Below are 26,777 nucleotides of genomic sequence, written 5' to 3'. Positions count from 1 at the left end.
TCATGCTGGAAGACCCAGCCACGACCCATCTTCAATGCTCTTACGGAGGGAAGGAGGTTGTTGGCCAAGATCTCGCGATACATGGCCCCATCCATCCTCCCCTCAATACGGTGCAGTCGTCCTGTCCCCTTTGCAGAAAAGCATCCCCAAAGAATGATGTTTCCACCTCCATGCTTCACGGTTGGGATGGTGTTCTTGGGGTTGTACTCATCCTTCTTCCTCCAAACACAGCGCGTGGAGTTTAGACCAAAAAACTCTATTTTTGTCTCATCAGACCACATGACCTTCTCCCATTCCTCCTCTGGATCATCCAGATGGTCATTGGCAAACTTCAGATGGGCCTGGAAATGCGCTGGCTTGAGCAGGGGGACCTTGCGTGCGCTGCAGGATTTTAATCCATGACGGTGTAGTGTGTTACTAATGGTTTTCTTTGAGACTGTGGTCCCAGCTCTCTTCAGGTCATTGACCAGGTCCTGCCGTGTAGTTCTGGGCCGATCCCTCACCTTCCTCATGATCATTGATGCCCCACGAGGTGAGATCTTGCATGGAGCCCCAGACCGAGGGTGATTGACTGTCATCTTGAACTTCTTCCATTTTCTAATAATTGCGCCAACAGTTGTTGCCTTCTCACCAAGCTGCTTGCCTATTGTCCTGTAGCCCATCCCAGCCTTGTGCAGATCTACAATTTTATCCCTGATGTCTTTAAACAGCTCTCTGGTCTTGGCCATTGTGGAGAGGTTGGAGTCTGTTTGATTGAGTATGTGGACAGGTGTCACACCCTGACCATAGTTTGCTTTGTATGTTTTTATGTTTTGTTTGGTCAGGGTGTGATCTGAGTGGGCATTCTATGTTGTGTGTCTAGTTTGACTGTTTCTGTGTTTGGCCTGATATGGTTCTCAATCAGAGGCAGGTGTTAGTCATGGTCTCTGATTGGGAACCATATTTAGGGAGCCTGTTTGGTGTTGGGTTTTGTGGGTGATTGTTCCTGTCTTTGTGTTTGTTACACCAGATAGGGCTGTTTTCGGGTTTTCACGTTTCTTGTTTTTGTATATTGTTCTATTGTCATCTTTATTAAAGATGTATCAAAATAACCACGCTGCGTTTTGGTCCGCCTCCCTTCAACAGAAGAAAACCTTAACAACAGGTGTCTTTTTATACAGGTAACAAGTTCAAACAGGTGCAGTTAATACAGGTAATGAGTGGAGAACAGGAGGTATTCTTAAAGAAAAACTAACAGGTCTGTGAGAGCCGGAATTCTTACTGGTTGGTAGGTGATGAAATACTTATGTCATGCAATAAAAATGCAAATTAATTACTTAAAAATCATACAATGTGATTTTCTGGATTTTTGTTTTAGATTCCATCTCTCACAGTTGAAGTGTACCTATGATAAAAAATTACAGACCTCTACATGCTTTGTAAGTAGGAAAACCTGCAAAATTGGCAGAGTATCAAATACTTGTTCTCCCCACTGCATATAATATCAAAAGAAACAGCAACACTTGTGATTTGAAGTGTAATGACCTTGCCAGTGATTGATTGCACAGGGCAAGGTGATAACTGATATAGACCTCTCCCAATGAGTGACATGGTGAGGTTTCCTGTATGATGTCATTGTTGTCTCCAGTTTTAATAGCTATATTCTGCTTAGTGACCAGGCTGGAAAAACAGGGTTGGGGTCAATTCTGTTTAAATTCCTGTCCAGTCCAGGAAGCACAAAAAAAAAATCTTATTAATTTAAAAAGTCTCATAGAAAATGACTGACTTTCAAAAAACCAACTCAAATGTCACCCCAAAAAAGGTACAAACAAAAAACGTATGTCAGAATCAAATTCACCATATAAAGCTGATTATTACATTCGGTACATTTTTAAATATTCAAATCTTAAAAATGACATTCTTAAGTTTTGTTGAAGATGTCGAGGGAAGCGGAGAGGGAGGCAGAAAATACAACCATAGCGTGGTCTTATCTGGTCAATACTGAACCACTGCAGTGCACGGAGAAACACTTAAATACTTAACTGTAACTAACAACAACAAATAAATGGCCGATTTTTTTTTTTTGTGTGTTTTTGCTGAGAAACTTTGGGACCAGTAAGCTTTCACCATTGTAATACCAGTATTGCAAGTCAAAAGGATATTATAATACAACTCCTGTGGATAATTTACTGCAATCTTGCAAGGGTCAGGCACATCAACCGATATTTGACATCAGGACAGATTTTTCTCCACAACCCGAACCAACCACATAGAATTGTTCAGAGAGCCGATCCGTGACCCGCCAAAAAAAGTATATATTTAAATTGTTTTTATGACTCCAGAGTAGGAGGGTAATAGGTGTTCCCCTTTCCCTGTATTAATTTGTCTGCATGTCTATTCAAGATTTGGATAAAAGAATGCCATGAACTGAGAATGATAAACCTCTCTTATAATTCACAATGCAGCACAAACTCAAATCGCTTTTAAAAAGAGCCTTCCAATTAGCCTTCTTAACTAATGAAAGCCTACAGCCGACATAAAACAATACCTTTACATTCAATATAGTTTCATTTGAAAGCCTGAATCGAATAGGCTATAAGGCTGCAAAAATTGGCTACTCAAACTTTTACCAGCCACAGATTGAAACTTTATATAGCCTGTGCAAGGTTAATTCATGTAATAATTAACTGATAATAAACAGAATTATCGTAAACAAACACCTGCTTGCCCTTTAAATGTGTATCCATCTACCAGGTTGTTGTCTCTAAAACGGGCATTTCACTGTTTCCATGATGGTGTATATTCAACCATCATAACAGGAGAAATAAAAATAAAGGTTAAGTTAACAATTTTCGATTGTGCTACGAGTCAGGGAAAATAAACTTGGCAACATATAGTTTCATGGCGGAAGGGAACATAAGCTCTGCACGTGGACAAATTAGGAATGTTTCTCAGCACCACACAAATAATGGAGAGTTCCCATCGCCACTCTCGCTGCGTGGCTGGTAACCTAGGCCTAGGCTGCTGCCCCACCGCTCACATAATGGTATTCACAACACTTTCTGAAGAGCCATAATAGAAATACTAGGATTTGAGGGACATCTACTCAACAACTTATGACACCACAGTGAGTCATTGAGGAAGCAAGTAATGGCGAACTGTTAGACGGAAAAGAAAGTTTGTGCTCAATCAGCCTTAAATTATAAATAAATTCAACCAAGATAAAATAATCCAGGTTTAAACTTCCTGTTAAAATCCAAAATGCTCATCTCAAAACGCACGCGGTGGCCTCAAAAACACCTGCCGATATGGAAGTGAGAAGGGGGAGATGGAGGTTTGAAAAAGGTTTCTCCCCGCCAGGCCTGGAAGGAGGCTCGCCGGGAAAGACAGTACTGAGAGAACTGGGGATGGGGTGGAGGTCGCTGGAGCTTGTTAAAAAGCATAGTAAAAATCTTTGACATTTACACTGTTAAAGTAAATACATTCAGGCAGTAGAGGGAGAGGTATTCTCCTCCCCCCATTGTAACGAGGTACATTTGGCACTGCTGTAACTATCTGTCCCTGTCTCTCTCCTGCAGTCTGTCAGTTTCTACATCTGTCTGTCAGAACTTCCGTCCTCCTCTTCCAATACCACTCATGTTTCATTCGATGCTCGCTGGTTTCAAAACGGTAAAGATTACTGGCGTTCGATCCATGCCCGTCCCTAATGGCTGTGTCAGACAGGAGCCTCTGGGTCAGAAGGCACATGTGCGCCTTTCCTTTGAGTCATCCGCTTAAATCTCCTCTACATAAAAACTCAGACAGTGTGCAGACCACCAGGGTCTGGGTCCCCCCCACCCCCACCCCCCAGGTTTATTCCCAGCATCCTCTGTTCTGTAGTTCTTTTGGGAAAAGGCAAACGTCTTGGATGGTCAGACTCAGATCCCGTTAGTCAGGTCCGTGATGATGTTGGCCTTCACCAGCTTGCGGAGGAACTCCTTCTCCTTGGATATGTTGTGTGTCCAGGACTGTGGAGGTGCAAGGGAACACAATCAGAAACAAGAAGAATGTCAGATGAGTGCAGTTCAGGTTCAAAGACCCTGTTCTCATCAGCCTAAACTTGAAGGACGTTCCTTGCATTCTATTCTGTTTGCATCATCTCTCTGCATCAAAATATTTCACTTGACCTGGTTAAGAGCCTTGCCATAGGCACTTTAGTAAAAGCATGCATTGTTTTTCTGATAAATGTGTGATAGATTAGAGTGTTTGTGTGTATATGGAGCCACTCCACGATTCCCTCCCCATTGTGATCCAGGCCCTCAGTCCGGTTGGCAGAGTGTGTAACCAGAGCAGGTGGTGGGCTCTGGGGCCTGAGAGGGACTGGGCTGAACCTGGCCCCAGGGAACCCACCTGGCTCCAAGCTGTGGGACCGAGCCGCTCGAGTGCCCCCTGGCCTGTCTGGGTCGGCCCGGACACTGACGGATCTCACTCACACGGAACCAGGGCTTGGGTTTCAATGCTCTGCAGGGAGCATGGTCTGGAAACCCATGTGAGCGGTAACACCGGTGTCTCTCTTCAGGCCTTGCTATCTGATTCAGGCTGAAAGTCCAGGGATGAGGAGCGAGTTCAGAAAGTAGATGATATGGAAGCAACCTCCCTCTTGCGTTAACATCTTTGCATCCACATAACACACACATACAAATGCTGTGTACAGACATGCTGTACAGTGTGGTATTCTACATTCACTCCTGTATGACCCCTTTACACTAAGCTAGAGAAAGTTGAAAAACACCCCAAAGTGCACCTTGATCCATCTCACGTCTACGGTGGGTAACGCTGGCTGAAGGAGGGGGCTAGTCAGACAGTTTTATTTTTAATTTTTTTAAATTTCACCTTTATTTAACCAGGTAGGCTAGTTGAGAACAAGTTCTCATTTGCAACTGCGACCTGGCCAAGATAAAGCATAGCAGTGTGAACAGACAACACAGAGTTACACATGGAGTAAACAATTAACAAGTCAATAACACAGTAGAAAAAAAGTCTATATACATTGTGTGCAAAAGGCATGAGGAGGTAGGCGAATAATTACACTTTTGCAGATTAACACTGGAGTGATAAATGATCAGATGGTCATGTACAGGTAGAGATATTAGTGTGCAAAAGAGCAGAAAAGTAAATAAATAAAAACAGTATGGGGATGAGGTAGGTTAAAATGGGTGGGCTATTTACCGATAGACTATGTACAGCTGCAGCTGCTCAGATAGCAGATGTTTGAAGTTGGTGAGGGAGATAAAAGTCTCCAACTTCAGCGATTTTTGCAATTCGTTCCAGTCACAGGCAGCAGAGAACTGGAACGAAAGGCAGCCAAATGAGGTGTTGGCTTTAGGGATGATCAGTGAGATACACCTGCTGGAGCGCGTGCTACGGATGGGTGTTGCCATCGTGACCAGTGAACTGAGATAAGGCGGAGCTTTACCTAGCATGGACTTGTAGATGACCTGGAGCCAGTGGGTCTGGCGACGAATATGTAGCGAGGGCCAGCCGACTAGAGCATACAGGTCGCAGTGGTGGGTGGTATAAGGTGCTTTAGTGACAAAACGGATGGCACTGTGATAAACTGCATCCAGTTTGCTGAGTAGAGTGTTGGAAGCAATTTTGTAGATGACATCGCCGAAGTCGAGGATCGGTAGGATAGTCAGTTTTACTAGGGTAAGTTTGGCGGCGTGAATGAAGGAGGCTTTGTTGCGGAATAGAAAGCCGACTCTTGATTTGATTTTCGATTGTGGAGATGTTTGATATGAGTCTGGAAGGAGAGTTTACAGTCTAGCCAGACACCTAGGTACTTATAGATGTCCACATATTCAAGGTCGGAACCATCCAGGGTGGTGATGCTGGTCAGGCGTGCGGGTGCAGGCAGCGAACGGTTGAAAAGCATGCATTTGGTTTTACTAGCGTTTAAGAGCAGTTGGAGGCCACGGAAGGAGTGTTATATGGCATTGAAGCTCGTTTGGAGGTTAGATAGCACAGTGTCCAAGGACGGGCCAGTGAATAAGTAAGGATACTACTGCATCTCATCACCCCCTCAGAGGTGACCTCAGCACATGACCACCAACGGAAGGACATGAGGGAGCGGTAGTCTTTTAGTGTTCCAATGACTATATACCTACTATGATGTTTCCATTGATTGCATTGTCAGGAGTTCACTGGGAGTTTAGACAAAGGTTATCATTCTGAGCTCATAGTTCCTACGTCAGCTCCCCTCTGTGATATCTGTAATAACAGAACACTGATGAAGTCTGGAGTGGAGGATTAAAACGCTCCGTCTTGGGGTAATTTATTTGGTCATAGTTCAAAGGGAGGAGGGGGGATATGAGAGCCAATCAAAAGACACAGATAATGGAATAACACTCTCGTCAGTCTAACAGGTCTAGCGGGGAGCCAATGTAGTCTCCGCTCTCTCATCTGCACTCTCCTGAAAACACAGGATCGGGGAAAGCAATACAGTGGATTTGTGCACTGACAATGCGTTATCACCCCTCCAGTTCTTTCACATTGACTTAGCGTAAACAAGGAGAGGACACGCCACTCGAAGACTACTGAGATGTACCCATTTCCAGTTGATATGAATGCAACAAAAACACGCACCTCTTTGATGGCGGACATCTTGACTGTTTCGTAGTAGTGCAAGGGTGCGTGAGGCATGTTCATGTCATAACCGAAGCCAGCCACCACCACCTCATCACAGTTATGCAGCGCCATTGTTATGGCAACGGTCCCCAGGGTTGGAATGTTCTGGAGAAGGAAAAGCAGAGATGGCCATTAGTGGTGCACGGATCAGCTGTTTGTTCAACTGCACCCGCCTGCAATATTTAATAACCCATCTGCAAACACCTGACTATGCGATGAAGTGAAAATCTGAGGCCCGCACGCATCAGAGACGGCGGAATGATTTTATGACAGGGGATGCAGGATTTTCTTTGCCTAATTTACATATGTTTCTGTTTAGAATTTCTGTAATTTGTTAGTCAACTTGTCTATGATTAAATAGATGCAGTATACATTAACCTAGAAGACTAAATAAACCCTTGCTCACCAGAATGTCATAAATTATAGAATGAATGCTTCAATCTAGTTGACATAGGTAAAGTAATGTCATCCCTGAAGACATTTAGGGACCGGGGAAAAACAAAAGAAAAATGGGAAACATTTTCAGTGCCAAATTTCCAATTGACATCAGTTTGACCGGTTGTAAGGAAATACAAAAGCTGTGAAAACGACCCAACATGTTTCTGATAGGATTTCAGTTCGACTTGGTTGCATATTTTATGTATTTGTATTTATTATGGGTCCCCATAAGCTGCTGCCAAGGCAGCAAGTACTCTTCCTGGGGTCCGGCAAAATTAAGGCAGTTATACAATTTAAAAAACATTACAATACATTAATGAATTAATTAATTACAGAATTCACAACACACTAAGTGAGTGCCCTCAGGCCCATACTCCACTAGCACATATCTACAACACAAAATCCATGTGTACATGTGTTTAGTGCCTATGTTTGTGTTGCTTCTATCTGATTCTATTGCTTTTATCAGTTACCTGATTATGTGAAACAGAGTTCTATGTAGTACTGTTCGCCTCCCCTAGTCTGTTAAGGACTTGGGGACTGTGAAGAGACTGTGGCATGTCTTGTGGGGTATGCATGGGTGTCTGAGCTGTGTGCTAGTCGTTTAAAAACAGACAGCTCTGTGCTTTCAACATGTTAATAGCACTCACAGTAGTAATGAAGTCAATCTCTCCTGTACTTTGAGCCAGGAAAGATTTGAATGAATATTATTAATGGTTTGCTCTTTGTATACAGTGGGGCAAAAAAGTATTTAGTCAGCCACCAATTGTGCAAGTTCTCCCACTTAAAAAGATGAGAGGCCTGTACACTTCAACTATGACAGACAAAATGAGAGAAAAAATCCAGAAAATCACATTGTAGGATTTTTAATTAATTTATTTGCAAATTATGGTGGAAAATAAGTATTTGGTCACCGACAAACAAGCAAGATATTTCTGGTTCTCACAGACCTGTAACTTCTTCTTTAAGAGGCTCCTCTGTCCTCCACTCGTTACCTGTATTAATGGCACCTGTTTGAACTTGTTATCAGTATAAAAGACCTGTCCACAACCTCAAACAGTCACACTCCAAACTCCACTTTGGCCAAGACCAAAGAGCTGTCAAATGGCACCAGAAACAAAATTGTAGACCTGCACCAGGCTGGGAAGACTGAATCTGTAATAGGTAAGCAGCTTGGTTTGAAGAAATCAACTGTGGGAGCAATTATTAGGAAATGGAAGACATACAAGACCACTGATAATCTCCCTCGATCTGAGGCTCCACGCAAGATCTCACCCCTTGGGGTAAAAATGATCACAAGAACGGTGAGCAAAAATCCCAGAACCACACGGGGGGACCTAGTGAATGACCTGCAGAGAGCTGGGACCAAAGTAACAAAGCCTACCATCAGTAACACACTAGGCCCCTGGGACTCAAATCCTGCAGTGCCAGACGTGTCCCCCTGCTTAAGCCAGTACATGTCCAGGCCCGTCTGAAGTTTGCTAGAGAGCATTTGGATGATCCAGAAGAAGATTGGGAGAATGTCATATGGTCAGATGAAACAAAAATAGAACTTTTTTGGGTAAAAACTCAACTCGTCGTGTTTGGAGGACAAAGAATGCTGAGTTGCATCAAAAGAACACCATACCTACTGTGAAGTGTGGGGGTGGAAACATCACGCTTTGGGGCTGTTTATCTGCAAAGGGACCAGGACGACTGATCCGTGAAAAAGGAAAGAATGAATGGGGCCATGTATCGTGAGATTTTGAGTGAAAACCTCCTTCCACCAGCAAGGACATTGAAGATGAAACGTGGCTGGGTCTTTCAGCATGACAATGATCCCAAACACACCGCCCGGGCAACGAAGGAGTGGCTTCGTAAGAAGCATTTCAAGGTCCTGAAGTGGCCTAGCCAGTCTCCAGATCTCAACCCCATAGAACATCTTTGGAGGGAGTTGAAAGTCCGTCACTGCTATTAGAGGAGATCTGCATGGAGGAATGGGCCAAAATTACCAGCAACAGTGTGTGAAAACCTTGTGAACACTTACAGAAAACATTTGACCTCTGTCATTGCCAACAAAGGGTATGTAACAAAGTATTGAGAAACTTTTGTTATTGACCAAATACTTATTTTCCATCATAATTTGCTAATAAATTCATAAAAAATCCTACCATGTGATTTTCTAGATTTTTTCTCTCTCGTTTTGTCTGACATAGTTGAAGTGTACCTATGATGAAAATTACAGGCCTCTCATCTTTTTAAGTGGGAGAACTTGCACAACTGGTGGCTGACTAAATACTTTTTTGCCCCACTGTACATCCAAAGCACAGCTGTGCTGCCCTGTTCTGAGCCAATTGTATTTTTTTCTGAGCCAATTGTAATCTCTGTAGCACCAGACCACAAAACTGAACAGTAGTACAGGTGTGACAAAACTAGAGCCTGTTAAGAAGGTAGAGAAGCACTTTATTATGGACAGACATCTCCCCGTCTTAGCTACTGTTGTATGTTTAGGCCATGACAGTTTACAATCCAGGGTTACTCCAAGCAGGTTAGTCACCTCAACTTGCTCAATTTCCACATTATCTATCACAACATTTAGTTGAGGTTTAGGGTTTAGTGAATCATTTGTCCCAAATACAATGCTTTTAGTTTTTGAAATATTTAGGACTAACTTATTCCTTGCCAACCATTCTGAAACTAACTGCAGCTCTTTGTTAGGCGTTGCAGTCATTTCAGTTGCTGTAGTAGCTGACGTGTAGTGTTGAGTCATCCACATACATAGACACATTGGCTTTACTCAAATGTCGTTAGTAAAGATTGAAAAAAAGTAAGGAGCCTAGACAGCTGCCCTGGGGAATTCCTGATTCTATCTGGATTATGTTGTAGAGGCTTCCATTAAAGAACACCCTCGTTGTTCTGTTAGACAGGTAACTCTTTATCCACAATATAGCACTGAAGTCTAACAGCCCCCACAATCTTATTATCAATTTCTCTCAGCGAAGCATCAGTCATTTGTGTAAGTGCTCTGCTTGTTGAATGTCCTTCCCCTATAAGCGTGCTGAAAGTCTGTTGTAAATGTGTCTACTGTAAAATAGCAATGTATCTGGTTAAAAACAATTTTTATACCATGGGTTGGTAACAGGCCGATAGGTAGGCTATTTGAGCCAGTAAAGGGCGTTTACTATTCTTAAGTAGCAGAAATACTTTTTCTTCCCTCCAGGCCTGAGGGCACACACTTTCTAGTAGGCTTAAATTGAATATATGGCAAATAGGAGTGGCAATATTGTCCACTATTATCCTAAGTTGTTAGACCCCAGTGGCTTGTCCTTGATGATAGACAAGTGTTTTTTTCCCATCTTCCACACTCACTTTACGGAATTCAAAATTGCAATTCTTGTCTTTCACAATTTGGTCAGATATACATGGATGTGTAGTGTTTGCTAATCTTGCCAATTAAAAAAGAATTAAAGTAGTTGGCAATATCAGTCGGTTTTTGTCATGAATGAGATATCTGATTCAATGAATGATGGAGCCGAGTTCACCTTTTTCCCCAACATTTAATTGAAGGTCCTCCAAAGCATTTTACTATCATTCTTTGTCATTTATAGTATAGTTTCTTATTTTAATTATGTTGTGCAGCCAGATTTATTTGCCATTCCTTTTGCCTCATCCCTCTCAGCCATACAATTTTCAATTCCTCATCAATCCACAGGGATTTAACAGTTTTTAGTAATTTTCTGAATGGGTGCATGCTTATTAGTAACTGGGATAAGCAATTTCATAAAATGTGTCAAGTGAAACATCTTTTCTCCTCATTACACACCATGGATTACACAAACACATTCTTTACATCAACAACAGAGGAATCACTACAAAACGTATTGTATGACCTTTTATACCACTATATTAGGTTCAGACTTTAGAACTTAGGTTTTCCTAGATATGGCTACTATATTGTGATCACTATATCCGATGGATCTGCAGCATTAGTGAAGATGTGATCAATACACGTTGATGATTACATGTTGATGATTTCACTCCTGTGCTGTTTAACTACCCTGGTAGGTTGACTGATAACCTGAACCATTGGTTACAGTTTGAAGCTTTTTCTTGAGTGGGTAGCTTGATGAAAGCCAGCGGTTTTAATACTATCAGCTTTTATGTCGCTGGTAAAGATAGATGACCGTCTGTAGATGCTGAAAATGCTCAAGGAATCATATTTCTCTACTCCTGTTCACGAGTCAAAATGTACATTTGGTGTATCGTTTTTACTGCAAGAAATGTTTAATTCTGCAGGAGTTAATATTAAGACTAATGTGAAAGGTTATAGTCAGTGTCCATATAACCCATCTGAACAGTAGGCTACAGTTCAAATAGGCCTATGATGTTAGACAGTCTTGTGACTGTCTAATTTTTATAGCGCCTCACAATCATCACACATAACATTGCCGGCACTGCTATCATCCTCTTTGTACCACTTCACCAAATCTTTCCCAAACATTACTTTTCTGGTCCTCCCTTTCTATTTTCAAAATCTCCATTTCTTATTTAATTCAACTCTGGCATTGTCCTTTTTACCTTAGTGGATCGAAGCTAACTTTTCCGCCTTTTCCCAAAAGCGTTTGGTGATTGGCATGTAGGCTATTTGGCTCGCGTAAAGTTAAGCCCTAAAACTTAAGCAATAATGACCGAAAGCCTAAAACGCAAAACCACAATGTAGCCTTGCACAATAATATATATATACAGTTGAAGTCGGAAGTTTACATACACCTTAGCCAAATACATTTAAACTCAGTTCTTCACAATTCCTGAAATTCCTGAATTCAAAAAATTCCCTGTCTTAGGTAAGTTAGGATCACCACATTATTTTAAGAATGTGAAATGTCAGAATAATAGTAGAGAGAATGATTTATTTCAGATTTGATTTCTTTCATCACATTCCCAGTGGGTCAAAAGTTTACATGCACTCAATTAGTATTTGGTAGCATTGCATTTAAAAATGGTGTAACTTGGGTCAAACATTTCAGGTAGCCTTCCACAAGCTTCCCACAATAAGTTGGGTGAATTTTGGCTCATTCCTCCTGACAGATCTGGTGTAACTGAGTCAGGTTTGTAGGCCTCCTTGCTCGCACACGCTTTTTCAATTCCGCCCACACATTTTTAATAGGAATGAGGGCTTTGTGATGGCCACTCCAATACCTTGACTTTGTTGTCCTTAAGACATTTTGCCACAACTTTGGAAGTATGCTTTGGGTCATTGTCCATTTGGAAGACCCATTTGTGACCAAGCTTTAACTTCCTGACTGATGTCTTGAGATGTTGCTTCAATATATCCACATAGTTCTACATCCTCATGATGCCATCTATTATGTGAAGTGCACCAGTCCCTCCCGCAGCAAAGCACCCCCACAACATGATGCTGTCACCCCCGTTCTTCACAGTTGGGATGGTGACCTTCAGCTTGGTGGTCATTATGGCCAAACAGTTATATTTTTGTTTCATCAGACCAGAGGACATTTCTCCAAAAAGTAGAATCTTTGTCCCCATGTGCAGTTGCAAACCTTAGTTTGTCAGTTTTGGAGCAGTGGCTTCTTCCTTGCAGACCGGCCTTTCAGGTAATCTCGATATAGGACTCGTTTTACTGTGGATTTAGATACTTTTGTACCTGTTTACTCAAGCATCTTTACAAGGTCCTTTGCTGTTGTTCTGGGATTGATTTTCACTTTTCGCATACCTGAGCGGTATGACGGCTGCGTGGTCCCATGGTGTTTATACTTGCGTACTATTGTTTGTACAGATGAACATGGTACCTTCAGGCATTTAGAAATGGTCCCCAAGGATGAACCAGAGTTGTGGAGGTCTACAATTTTTTTTCCTGAGGTTTTTCTTTTGATTTTCCTATGATGTCAAGCAAAGAGGCATTGAGTTTGAAGGTAGGCCTTGAAATACATCCCCAGATACACCTCCAATTGGCTCAAATGATGTAAATTAGCCTGTCAGAAACTTCTAAAGCCATGACATCATTTTCTGGAATTTTCCAAGCTGTTTAAAGGTACAGTCAACTTAGTGTATGTAAACTTCTAACCCACTGGAATTGTGATACAGTGAATTATAAGTTAAATAATCTGTCTGTAAACAATTGTTGGAAAAATGATGTGTCATGCACAAAGTAAATGCCCTAACCGACTTGCCAAAAATATAGTTTGTTAACAATAAATTTGTGGAATGGTTGAAAAGCAAGTTTTAATGACTTCAACCTAAGTGTATGTAAACTTCCAACTTCAAGTGTGTGTGTGTGTGTATATATATATATATATATATATTTTTTTTTATGTATTGTTCTTTCTTTATTCAACCCGGCCTTTATCCACACAATATTTCATGACCCTAAACCCGCCCGCCCAGCAGATATAATCGTGGGGACTGCGGGTTATGAGTCGACCCGCGCCATGTCACTTTTTTATAGTGTGTAGTATCTTATGTTGGGGTGCAATATAGGAAAAAAGCGTTATAAGAAGGTGAGATGAGTTTGTCGTCAATGACCCAACACCCTTTCCACTAAGAGCACTAGGTATTACAAACAAGCATTGGGAAATCAAATCAAAACTGAAAATGCCTATATGAGCCATTGTATTCTCCATCTTCCTTTAAATGTGCTATCTTGCACCTAGTCTGTGACTGGTCTGGCATCACCCTCCTTTCCCACTCCCCGTTGCGCATGGCTTTGTTCTGGGCCCAAGTTGTTAACTTGTCCTGATCTGAACGTGATCAACAATTTGCTTAAAGAGCCGCACCCCCAATGTCACAGTAGTTTGAGAGGGCAGACCTTCACTTCCTCAAAGCCTAGGGGTACATGGGGAGGACAATTGGAGGGGTTGAGGCCCCCTCTAAATCGTCAGCTTGATTTGGAGCCCTAGGGCAGGTGTAGCTTAGGGTCCCCCCTGCTGTGTGAGCCCGCAAACACACACAAGTACTAATCAGGGGCAAGAAAGGTGGGCATTTTAGGGGAATGATGTGTCAGGCTGCACCCTGCCTTGATCAGTATTGTTGTTTTGGACAGCCCCGCCCCCCCACCCACACACACTGAGGGGGTACCAGGGCTCCCCACATGTTCTACACATGTTCCTGTAGACCAGGTGTTCAGGGCAGAAGGCTGTACATTTCTTGTACCCCTTCCCAACTCCCTAACCCCTTTTGCAGCCCATCTCCCTACCCCCGGCCGAACCCATCTCCCTTGCTCTCCTCTGTGGAACTTTAGCCTTTCAAGCCAGTCTGCTGTACAGTTTCTATCCTGGAGGGCATCTGCTGGACTTTAACCTATCCCTTTGATCAGCCAAACACGGTCCCAGTAAACCAGGTAAGTGGCCTCATGAAGACAATCAATTAATTTGATTGACTAGTTAGGTGCCAAGGAGAGATGAAAACCAGCAGACCTTGTGGCAGTCCGGAATCTACAGCCTCATCTGATGCCCTCCTCAAAACCAAAATGAGAACAAACTGAATCTATGTGGAGGATTTAAGGAAGTAATACATCTAGCCCTTCATTTTCCCTCTGTAAACAGTTCCTTTAAAAAACATTGTAAAATGTGGCCCTGAAGCCGTGTCGCTCTTTAACGACTCCTTTGTGGCTCCGTGACCATCTATAATTAGTCATTCATACTGCGGGATAATGCTACCGTACTTGGTACTTGTAGACTTGCAGTCATTAAGCTAACGCTAGTTAGCCTGGCAAAACGGTCACTAACTTCCTTCATACTGCACATCATCTGACTGGGTAAATAAAATGGCTTAAAATACCAGAATCTCGCCGTATCCCTTTAACGGTTTAATTTCCTGTGATGGCATGGCAAGGTGCTGCGTTGCGGTGGTTGTCATAGGAACAGCGAATCTACTGTTTGGGGCCTGAAGTGTGTCCAACCGACTTTGGTTATGACCGAGCGCTCGGTCAAAGGCTCCCGGCTGCCTGTGGAACCGCTCTACCGCTTCGTCGCATGTGTGAGAGAGTGAAAGCGGGAATGCGACTGTCAGGGTGTGCCTGTGTTTGTATTCTTGAACTTAAAAAAAGTGAGTAAGAGTCTATGCATTTTGTACTGAATGTGTGAATGCATGTCTGCATATGTGTTTGCGTGCAGGCTGCAAACTGAGCTGAATCTTATCCACCTGAATCCAGGTGATTGAAGACATGCCATTTTCCACAAACATAGCATCATACATGTTTTGTTTTTTCAGGACATTCTTCCCAGTTTAATATTTTCATTAAACTGGAGTGGGTTTCTGTTCGAGTGTCACTCACCCCTTTGCCCATGACGCCGTTATTGAGCGGCAGGCCGATGAACTGGAAGGCAGCCTCCTGGATGAAGTAGGGGTTGAGGATGCGCATCTCTGTGGGCTCCCTGGGGACGTAGTGTGCCACAGACTTCCAGAAGCCCTCTGTACCCCGCTGAGAGGGGAAGAGAGATGGTGAGTTTCAGGAAAGGCATTGAAATAAAAAAATGTTAATCCAATTTGTAATTTGGGGGGGGGGGGGGGGGTCAAAGGAGCACTTAGTATGAGGTAGCCAGAGTTTCAAACACAAAGAGATGATCTTTTATAACATTGACAAAAGGTCACATTAACCAGAGGCCCACCTACAAACTCACTCCCTACACGGACTGAGAAAATGGCTCTGTGCCTTGGGGGTAACATGGAGGATGGCCAATCGACTATAATTACGACCACAGCAGCGCCCCCTCATCAGCTAGGAAGTGTTACAGGAAGTGAGCCAAATCACACCCTGACCTCAGCAGGGGTTCCGGGAGCACTCACACCCCTCTGGTACCTCCTACTCCAATCATCAGAGACCAGACCCGACTGGCTACACCACACCGGAGGTAGAATACTTCCAAATCTAAGGACACGTACTGGCCTGTTGTCTGACTTCATGTGCTCCGGAATGCCAAAAACAGACTTTTGCGCATACTTCACTCAAGGCAATGAAAGTTGGCGCTACACATGTGAATGTAAAGTCAGAATATAAAGATACAAATCTGAAGTATTTTTTCACAAATATCTGCCAAATCCACAAAAATATTGAATAATGTTAACTAAGTAGCTAAGGCTAGCTCTTGTCCTCTGAAAACATCCCTCAGGCATCATGTCTGTACTGTGATGTGCCACACACACACACTAACAGTAGCAGTCTGCCACAAACAGCACAGGTTGACTGACTACCTTGCACACAATTCAAAAGGGGTCGGCAGGTGTAAATGGGAAACCTGTTCAAATATTCAGACGCCCGCCCTGCCGCCTTGATATTAGAGGGGAATAATGGAATAGGCGGTTAGATCACGTGTTTTTAACCAGGGGCCTCCGAGCCCTCCACAAGCCGTGGCAGGAAAACCTCATCTCTGTCAACACGCTGCTTGTGTTAAGGGATCTGTTTGGCAGAGCTGTAGCAGCACTAAGTCATTTGTTTTACAGTGGAGAGCATGGTACACGTACACACACACACACGAGTGTCATGTCTGAGTCAGACAAACAAGTATTAAGAGTGAGTGCTGGATAAGGGTACATCCAATTAGCAGGTAACAGCAGTGCTTTTCAATAAACACTGATCATTTCCAATAAAGCTACTTATAGCATCAAATGAGAGATATAGCCTATTTCAAATCAAATCAAATCAAATCAAATTTATTTATATAGCCCTTCGTACATCAGCTGATATCTCAAAGTGCTGTACAGAAACCCAGCCTAAAACCCCAAACAGCAAACAATGCAGGTGTAAAAGCACGGTGGCTAGGAAAAACTCCCTAGAAAGGCCAAAACCTAGGAAGAAACCTAGAGAGGAACCGGGCTATGTGGGGTGGCCAGTCCTCTTCTGGCTGTGCCGGGTAGAGATTATAACAGAACATGACCAAGATGTTCAAATGTTCATAAATGACCAGCATGGTCAAATAATAATAAGGCAGAACAGTTGAAACTGGAGCAGCAGCACAGTCAGATGGACTGGGGACAGCAAGGAGCCATCATGTCAGGTAGTCCTGGGGCACGGTCCTAGGGCTCAGGTCCTCCGAGAGAGAGAAAGAAAGAGAGAATTAGAGAGAGCATATGTGGGGTGGCCAGTCCTCTTCTGGCTGTGCCAGGTGGAGATTATAACAGAACGTGGCCAAGATGTTCAAATGTTCATAAATGACCAGCATGGTTGAATAATAGTAAGGCAGAACAGTTGAAACTGGAGCAGGAGCATGGCCAGGTGGACTGGGGACAGCAAGGAGTCCTCATGTCAGGTAGTCCTGGGACATGGTCCTAGGGCCCAGGCCAGTTGAAACTGGAGCAGCAGCATGGCCAGGTGGACTGGGGACAGCAAGGAGTCATCATGTCAGGTAGTCCTGGGGCATGGTTCTAGGGCTCAGGTCCTCCGAGAGAGAGAAAGAAAGAGAGAAGGAGAGAATTAGAGAACGCACACTTAGATTTACACAGGACACCGAATAGGACAGGAGAAGTACTCCAGATAAACAAACTGACCCTAGCCCCCGACACATAAACTACTGCAGCATAAATACTGGAGGCTGAGACAGGAGGGGTCAGGAGACACTGTGGCCCCATCCGAGGACACCCCGGACAGGGCCAAACAGGAAGGATATAACCCCACCCACTTTGCCAAAGCACAGCCCCCACACCACTAGAGGGAAATCTTCAACCACCAACTTACCATCCTGAGACAAGGCCGAGTATAGCCCACAAAGATCTCCGACACGGTACAACCCAAGGGGTGGGGGAACCCAGACAGGCCGACCACAACAGTGAATCAACCCACCCAGGTGACGCATCCCCCCAGGGACGGCACGAGAGAGCCCCAGCAAGCCAGTGACTCAGCCCCCGTAACAGGGTTAGAGGCAGAGAATCCCAGTGGAAAAAGGGGAACCGGCCAGGCAGAGACAGCAAGGGCGGTTCGTTGCTCCAGAGCCTTTCCGTTCACCTTCCCACTCCTGGGCCAGACTACACTCAATCATATGACCCACTGAAGAGATGAGTCTTCAGTAAAGACTTAAAGGTTGAGACCGAGTTTGCGTCTCTGACATGGGTAGGCAGACCGTTCCATAAAAATGGAGCTCTATATTTCTACAGGTTTCTGTATGTAATGAAATTCTATCACTCAGAACCCAAAGAACTGTCTCTGAATGGGCCCCTGGGGGACAGGAAGTGATTTCCCCTGAGCTGTGACATGGGTCGGTGAGTCAGGAGATGGGCCGTTTGAACAGATAAAACAGGAAGCTGCAGAATGATCCTGTCCTACTCACTCACACGCCATGCCAAACCGGAGTCAACCATACATACGCACATATGGATGTGCGAGCACGAGCACACACACACTATGGGGTGAGCAGACGTGTATGGCTTGTGTAGGGCGGTGGCTGTGTTGGGTTGTGGTATAGCCTAAAGGAAATGGCTGTTCCCCCTTCTCTCGTGACAGATGTATGATTAAATTGGTCTGGATTATTAGATTAAGTAACTGTCAAGGGAAAATATCCTTTTTAAAAGTTCATATTCTGTTAAGGAAAAGTTTATCTACAGTTCCATGCATTACACTTGTATTTTCATCAACATTTATGACGAGTATTTCTGTAAATTTTGTGACTCCTCTCTTTGGCTGGAAAAATGGCTGTTTTTTTGTGTGACTAGGTACTGACCTAGGTACTGGTGTCCTGTCGTCGTAAAGCCTTTTTGAAATCGGACACTGTGGCTGGATTTACAACAAGTTCATCTTTAAAATGGTGTAAAAAAACTTGTATGTTGAGGAATTTTATTTATGGGATTTCTGTTGTTTTGAATTTGGCGCCCTGCAATTTCACTGGCTGTTGGGGAGGTGGGACGCTACCGTCCCACATATCCCAGAGAGGTTAATGCAAAAATTTAAAAAATAAATAAAATAAAAAATAAATAAAAAAAGCTTTAATAATCTGATTACAGCGCGTAGACAACAAAACAAGCCATACAGATACCCGCCATGTTGTGGAGTCAACAGAAGTCAGAAATAGCATTAGAACTATTCACTTACCTTTGGTGATCTTCATGAGAATGCACTCCCAGGAATCCCAGTTCCACAATAAATGTTTGATTTGTTCGATAAACTCTAGAATTTATGTCCAAATACCTCCTTTTTGTTTGCGCGGTTAGTACACAATCCACATTCATGACACGCTTTCACTAGGAGTAGACGAAAAGTCAAAAAAAGTTCCGTTACAGTTCGTAGCAACATGTCAAACGATGTTTAGAATCAATCTTTAGGATGTTAACATAAATCTTCAATAATATTCTAACCGGACAATTCCTTTATCTTCAGAAATGAAGTGGAACGTAGCTACCTTTCACGTGGGCGCGCGAGACTGAGGCTGTGGCACTCTGCCAGACCACCCACTCATAGAGCTCTTTATGAGCCCCTCCTTTATAGTAGAACCCTCAAACCAGTTTCTAAATACTGTTGACATCTAGTGGAAGCCGTAGGAAGTGCAACATGACCAATATCCCACTGTGTATTCGATAGGGGCAGAGTTGAAAAACTTCAAACCTCAGATTCGCCACTTCCTGGTTGGATTTTTTCCTCAGGTTTTTGCCTGCCATATGAGTTCTGTTACACTCACAGACATCATTCAAACAGTTTTAGAAACTTCAGAGTGTTTTCTATCATACTAAGTATATGCATATTCTAGCTTTTATGGCTGAGTAGCAGGCAGCTTAATTTGGGCACACTTTTCATCCAAAATTCCCAATACTGTCCCCTTCCCCAAAGAAGTTAACTCAATAACCAGACATGGAACCTATGGGTGGGTCCCCGGTTAACTCGATAATCAGACATGGGAGCTATGGGTGGGTAACCGGTCACACAGTAATGAGACTTATAACAGGTCTTCTAGCTGAACATCCAGGGTTTAATTCATTTCCTCATAGCAGAAAACTAAAGCAAATATGTTGTCACCCAGGGACCGACCCACAAAACAGAAAGACATGAACATCATTGTATTACATGGCCATCTAAGATGCTACACAGTGTTGAATGAGTCCATACTACATGTTGTCATCTCAGTGAGATCAATGCTCACATTCCTATTCTACAGCCCCGGCATACACAAATGTGGTGTTTGTGCCAGGGTCTGATTTTCCCATTCAAGCCTCTGGTTATTTCAAAATCTTCCACATTCCCCAGCTGTCTTCTCTGGTTGGCACGAGGCCAGAACTCCCACCAGCATTCCAGTTTGGGAATTTCAACTTTGCGGAGAGAAAGGGGAACCCGATTGATCGTTGAGCCCGTATGCGATACGAGAGTCAGGCTAAACGACCGCCACGCTTTCTTCCCTCGCGGTGGGATGTGTAACTGAGCCGACCCATAACCCAGCGGGTGAGTGAGGCTTCTTGGCCGAGTCGCCCTCCTCCTTCACCAGTCAATGGATGTCACTCCTGCCGGTGACCCTCTAAACTAGCCCCGCAGCGTGCCAGCCAGATGTTAAATCACTCTATAAACATCACACAGCAAGAGGGTAGTCATCCTCTCTCGCTCGCTCTCTCACCTCACTCTTTCCTTCACTAATTTTCTTGGCCTCTTCCCTCAGTCTAGCCTCTCACTCAATCTCTAAATCTTCTCTTCAACACAACACGGCATAAAAAAAAACAAAGGTCGCTTGGTTTAACAAATCTGAGTTACAAAACAAATAGATGATATGAAATTACTTTCCAAAAGGCATCCGCTCTAACTGCCTAACTGTTCACCAACAATCATAAAACAGGTGTAAGACTTGGTAAGGTAAACACTTTTTTCCATGAGGCGTCTGTGGAAAACAGAATGTGTATGGTTGGTAAACACCATTGACCCGGAGGAGATCATTTTATAAAATGGGAGCATTTCTGGGAAAGTATGTTGAGTAGACCTAACAAATCATATCAAAATGTCAAGTGGTGTGTTTTTTTAAATCTGGAGACTAACTATTTCTGTTGATCACCATCAAAGGAATGGCTGGATACGGTTTGTGACTTTCCACAAAGTCTGATACTTGAAAAACATTCACTTGCAGTCTGGCAAATCAACCTACGTGAGCGCTCTACAACAGAGGCTCTGGTAAGTGGCTCTGTCTAGTCGTTCCCAAGTCATAGGAAAATACAGATCAACCTACACAAGAGTCAAGGGCAGGATTAAAGCAAGACAATGCCAGGCCGGGGAAGAATAGAGATGTGTACCAAGAAGGGGGGGATCGATCTGAATGGGAAAAATTCTTGCAACCAACAGTGGTGCTCAAGGACAGTCGTATTGAAAAGACCGAATGTCACTAACACGAAATCGAAAACACCCAAGAAGAGTTCTAAATACCTCACTGGAAAAGGTTGTGGCAGAACATAAGCATCTAAACACCTGAAGTATATGGAAGACTATCTCAAAAGGTTTGTACATTCCTGACCGATGTGTAATCGCAGCGATAACACTTTCAACCTCTACGGCCCACACATCCCTCTAACAACGTGGCCAAAAGTATGTGAACACGCCTTCAAACGAGTTGATTCTGCTATTTCAGCCACACGTCCAGGAGCAACAACGGACCAGCTGCGAAATGGTTGACCCACACAAGCTTACAGAACGGGGCCGCCGAGTGCTGAAGCATGGAAAAATACTCGGTCCTCGGTTGCAACACTTACCCACACACACACACACACACACACACACACACACACACACACACACACACACACACACACACACACACACACACACACACACACACACACACACACACACACACACACACACACACACACACACACACACACACACACACACACACACTATAGCTTCCTGCCTGTCACCTAGACAACACACAGAGAGATATACTTTTAGCCATGTAGTGTATATGATAACAAATCATCTCTAAAGCACATAGAAATACCATTAGATGCCTAATAGTAGCCCTAGGCACTTCGGAGGCAAGAACATAATGTGCATGTACACATAAACACAATGATATAACATACTGTACATTTTGAGTGGAGGCTGCTGAGGGGAGAACGGCTCATAATGCCCGGAACGGAGCTAATGGTATGGCAGCAAACACCTGGAAACCATGTTTGATGTATTTTGATAGCATTCCACTAAAGTCATTACCACGAGCCCGTTCCCCCCAATTAAGGGGCCACCAACCTCCTGTGGTGCATTCACTCCATAGATGTACAATTGAAGTGATGAAGAGAAGCCACTCAAGTTAAGCTCCTCAATGGGAAGGAGGCGGCCTCAATAAAGCGCCCTGGAGATGTCTAGCCTCTACGGCTTCCTGTTTGCATTTCAGTTTATGTATAGCCGAGGTAGATAAACCTCCGGAACCCACGCTGTTACAGTAAAATTATTTTCACACTGTGCATGTTCTAGTTCACAACCATTGCTTGAGGGGCTGAATGAGTGGGGGAGATCATGGAGAAAAGGCTAAAGGGAGAGAGAGGGAAAGAAGGTCAAGTGAGTTAATAATAATAATAATATATGCCATTTAGCAGACGCTTTTATCCAAAGCGACTTACAGTCATGTGTGCATACATTCTACGTATGGGTGGTCCCGGGGATCGAACCCACTACCCTGGCGTTACAAGCGCCATGCTCTACCAACTGAGCTACAGAAGGACTGGACAGTTCATATCTGCAGGCCATACACAGATGATCATAAGGCCCTTCTATGCAAATAAAAACAAACACGCGTCACTCTGCGCCCAGCTACAAGCAGCCAGGCGAGACCTTGGACCAAATTGGAAAGGGTAAGAGCACACCAGAGAGATGGACACGGACTCCCTGTCCAAAAACAACCCCATACCCCCTCCCCAGTAGGGCTACTCTTTAGATGTTCTGAAGGTCTGGAAGGACCCGATACACTGTAGGTGTCCTGTAAGCAATAGGCGCCGGGCTTCCAATGGGCGTAGGAAAGCTTCTGCCTTTTTGCTTGCACCATTCAGGTTGCTTCCGATCTGCTATCACTGAAGGGGTAGTCGTCGGGACTTGTTTATAGACCAGGCTAGAGCAGGTCACAGGAATGTACTACTAAGTGTAACTAAAGGTCTAAATAGCAGCACCAAGCTACAAACAAACCCAATTAAGGTTGTCTGGAGGTCATTAGTGCTGTGTACATGTTCAGAGTTTACGAGGTTCACAGTGTCTCATCACAATGTCCCACGGGGGAGGAACTTGAGAAAGAAATATGAAAGGAGGGTGGGGGAGAAGGTTGGCCAGACAGACCAAGGTTCCAGTTACCAAAAATCCAAAACAACCCAAACTCTATGAGGTACTTCGATGCTTACTCCCTTTGTTAGGAGAAACCTGAAGCATTTGCCAATTTGCTTTTTTTGACATGCACTACGACCTCTGACCTCTCTGGGGGTCACGTCAGTTTCTCTTTTCCCGGTCGTGCCGGGGTTATCCGGTGTGTGAAACCGTGCATTCGCACTCCCATGACGGCAAACAGGGAAAACAATGGGAACACTTAACAGCATTCCGACCCAAAGGAGGACTTGCGTGAACTATGTGGCCTCAGGGCCGTTTAGAGGGTGTCTTTAGACAACCCTTGTTCCACCGGCAGTCTGGAGCCGTTTACTTACAGCAAAGAGACTACAGCAGACCTACAGCATGGTTCTCAAAGCAGTTAAATGAGTACTGTAGCAAATTATCAAAATAATATTCAGAAGCCTCTCCATCAAGATACTCTCAATAACCCAGTCTTCTGTTAAAACCAGGGAATTAAGAGCTAGCCTACATCTGAGGATGTATCAAAAGTTAACAGGCTAAATGACTGATTCTGCTTTGTTTAAAATAATCTGGATTTGACTTCTTGCATATACACAGATACTGCTTGGCTAATGTTCTTAATCCTTGTTTACAGGTAGGTCAATGTTTCTGTATAGTGCCTTGTCCACATTTTGTTGTTACAAAGTGGGATTAAAATGGATTACTCTGACAAAGTGGTAGAACGCTTTAAACATGTATAAAAAGAAGATTTTTTAAAATAACAAATATTGATTAGATAAGTATTCACCCCCTGAGTCAATACATGTTAGAATCACCTTTGGCAGCTATTACAGATGTGAGACTTTCTGGGTAAATCAAAGCTTTGCACACCTGGATTGTACAGTAGATGCACATTATTGTTTAAAAAAAATATTCAAGCTCTGTCAAGTTGGTTGTTGAGCATTGCCAGCCATTTTCAAGTCTTGCCATAGATTTTCAAGCCGATTTAAGTCAAAACTGTAACTAGGCCACTCGGGAACATTCAATGTTATCTTAGTAAGCAACTTCAGTGTATAGGTTATTGCCCTGCTGAAAGGTGAATTTGTCTCCCATTGTCTCTAGGAAAACATGATGCATCACTATGCTTAATGAAGTAGTATTCAGTGATGTTGGATTTTCCCCAAACATAACTTTGTATTGAGGACATAAAGTTCCCTTCTTTGCCACATTTATTGCAGTTTTACTTTAGTGCCTTATTGCAAACAGAATGCATGTTTTGGAATATGTTTATTCTGTACAGGTTTACTTCTATTTACTCTGTCAATTAAGCTAGTATGGTGGCTAGTGTTATCGATCAATCCTCAGTGTTCTCCTATCATAGCCATTAAACTCTAAACGGCTGTAAAGTCACCATTGGCCTCTGAAACCCCTCAGCGGTTTCCTTCCTCTCCGGCAACTGAGGACGCCTGTACTGTATCTTTGTAGTGACTGTGTGCAGTGGTGGGAAAAGTACCCAATTGTCTTACTTGTGTTACAGTACAAATATCTCAATAGAAAACTACTCAAGTAAAAGTCATACAGTAAAATGCTACTTGAGTAAAAGTTTTAAAAAATGGTTTTAAATATACTTAAGTATCAAAGTAAAAAAAATGTATTTCTTAAATTAAGCAAAACAGATGGCCCCATTTTCTTGTTTTTACATTTTTATTTACAAATAGCCAGTTGCACACTCCAACACCAGACATCACTTTCAAATGAAGCATGTGTGTTTAGTGAGTCCGCCACATCAGAGGCAGTAGGGATGACCAGGGGTGTTCTCGTGATAAGTTCTTGAATTGGACCATGTTCCTGTCCTGTGAAGCATTCAAAATGGGTACTTATGGGTGTCAGGGAAAATGTATGGAGTAAAAAGTATTTGTTTATTTAGGAATGTAGTGAAGTAAAAGTTGTCAAAAATATAAAAGAGTAAAGTACAGATACCCTAAAAAAAAACACTTGCAGTAGAATGGCCCATACGGACGAGCTCAGTGACTTTCAACGTGGTTCCGTCATAGGATGCCACCTTTCCAACAAGTCAGTTTGTCCGATTTTGCCCTGCTAGAGCTGCCCCAGTCAACAGTAAGTGCTGTTATTGTGAAGAGGAAATGTCTAGGTGTAACAATGGCTCAGCCGCGAAGTGGTAGGCCACACAAGCTCACAGAACGGGAGCACCGAGTGCTGAAGCACATAAAAATTGTCTGTCCTCAGTTGCAACACTCTACAGAGTTCCAAACTGCTTCTGGAACCAATTTCAGCACAAGAACTGTTCGTCGAGACCTTCACAAAATGGGATTCCATGGCAGAGCAGCGGCACACAGGCCTAAGATCACCATGTGCAATGCCAAGTGTCGGCTAGAGTAGTGTAAAGCTTGCCACCATTGAACTCAGTGGAAACTCATTCTCTGGAGTGATGAATCACGCCTCACAGTCTGGCAGTCCAACGGGCGAATCTGGGTTTGGCAGATGTCAGGAGAACGCTACCTGCCTGAATGTATTGGTGCCAACTGTAAAGTTTGTGGAGCAGGAATAATGGTTCAGGCTAGGGCCCTTACTTCCAGTGAAGGGAAATCTTAACGCTACAGCATACAATGACATTCGACAATTCTGTGCTTCCAACTTTGTGTCAAGAGTTTTGGGAAGACCCTTCCCTGTTTCAGCATGACAATGCCCCCATGCACAAAGCGAGGTCCATAAAGAAATGGTTTGTCAAGATCAGAGTGGAAGAACTTGACTGGCCTGCACAGAGCCCCATCAAACACCTTTGGGATGATTTAGAACGCCGATTGTGAGCCAGGCCTAATCGCCATAAGTGTTCAAATAAAGGGAAGGATAAAGCTGATAGTTTTTTTAACAAGCACTACATATCTGCTGGTTCCCTTATTGATAATGGTGGTGTCCAGGGCCTTTAATGTAAGCTCTGTTACAGTAAACTATCATATAGGCCCTCACGTGAACCATTTTAACATTGAGCCTGTTTCTTATGCTGAGGTCTATAAAGCACTAAAGGCAATAAGACACGAAAAAGTCTGCAGGTCCAGACAACCTGGATACCTACCTCTTAAAGACAGCAGCTGGTATTATTACTGAACCTGTGGCTCACATTTTCAACTTGAGTCTCTTGACCAATTCCATACCCAGCATTTAGCAATCAGCTTGTGTCCTCCCACTGCTAAAGGGTGGTGATCCCTCAGATGCTAATAACTATAATCCTGTCCTGGCCAAAGTCTATGAAACTCTAGCTAAAAAAAAAATTTGCAATTCAAAATAAACATACAAAGCGGGATTTAGTCTGGCTTTAGTTCGGGGCACAGCACCACAACTGCAGCTATGGCAGTGGCAAATTACATCAATGCACTTGATAAAAAGCAACATTGTGCTAATCTGTTTGTTGATTTATCAAGAGGCATTTGATTCAGGTGACCATAAATTGTTGCTTGCTAGACTAAGTAACATT

At 43.4% G+C, this 26,777-nt stretch overlaps 1 protein-coding gene across 10 annotated transcripts in view; it reads right to left on the bottom strand.

Moving 5' to 3' along the window:
* Positions 1-1,604: 1,604 nt before the first annotated feature.
* LOC124009683 (CMP-N-acetylneuraminate-beta-1,4-galactoside alpha-2,3-sialyltransferase-like) overlaps positions 1,605-26,777 on the bottom strand; it is an 80,156-nt gene continuing 54,983 nt past the window's right edge. For 9 of the 10 annotated variants that reach the window (XM_046321741.1, XM_046321744.1, XM_046321740.1 and 6 more), the window contains 3 exons: positions 15,356-15,502; positions 6,604-6,750; positions 1,605-3,986 (listed from right to left, as the gene is read on the bottom strand). In XM_046321741.1, the coding sequence (XP_046177697.1) occupies positions 3,897-3,986; positions 6,604-6,750; positions 15,356-15,502 (384 nt within the window). In that variant the 3' untranslated portion in view covers positions 1,605-3,896. Of the gene's footprint in view, positions 3,987-5,903; positions 6,229-6,603; positions 6,751-15,355; positions 15,503-26,777 lie in introns of those variants that run through there. The other variant, XM_046321747.1, reaches the window with a different exon arrangement.

This window comes from Oncorhynchus gorbuscha, linkage group LG22, assembly GCF_021184085.1.
Source record: "Oncorhynchus gorbuscha isolate QuinsamMale2020 ecotype Even-year linkage group LG22, OgorEven_v1.0, whole genome shotgun sequence".
NCBI lineage: Eukaryota > Metazoa > Chordata > Actinopteri > Salmoniformes > Salmonidae > Oncorhynchus > Oncorhynchus gorbuscha.
Note: the sequence above shows the minus strand (reverse complement) of the source record. Positions and strands in the feature narration are given on the sequence as shown.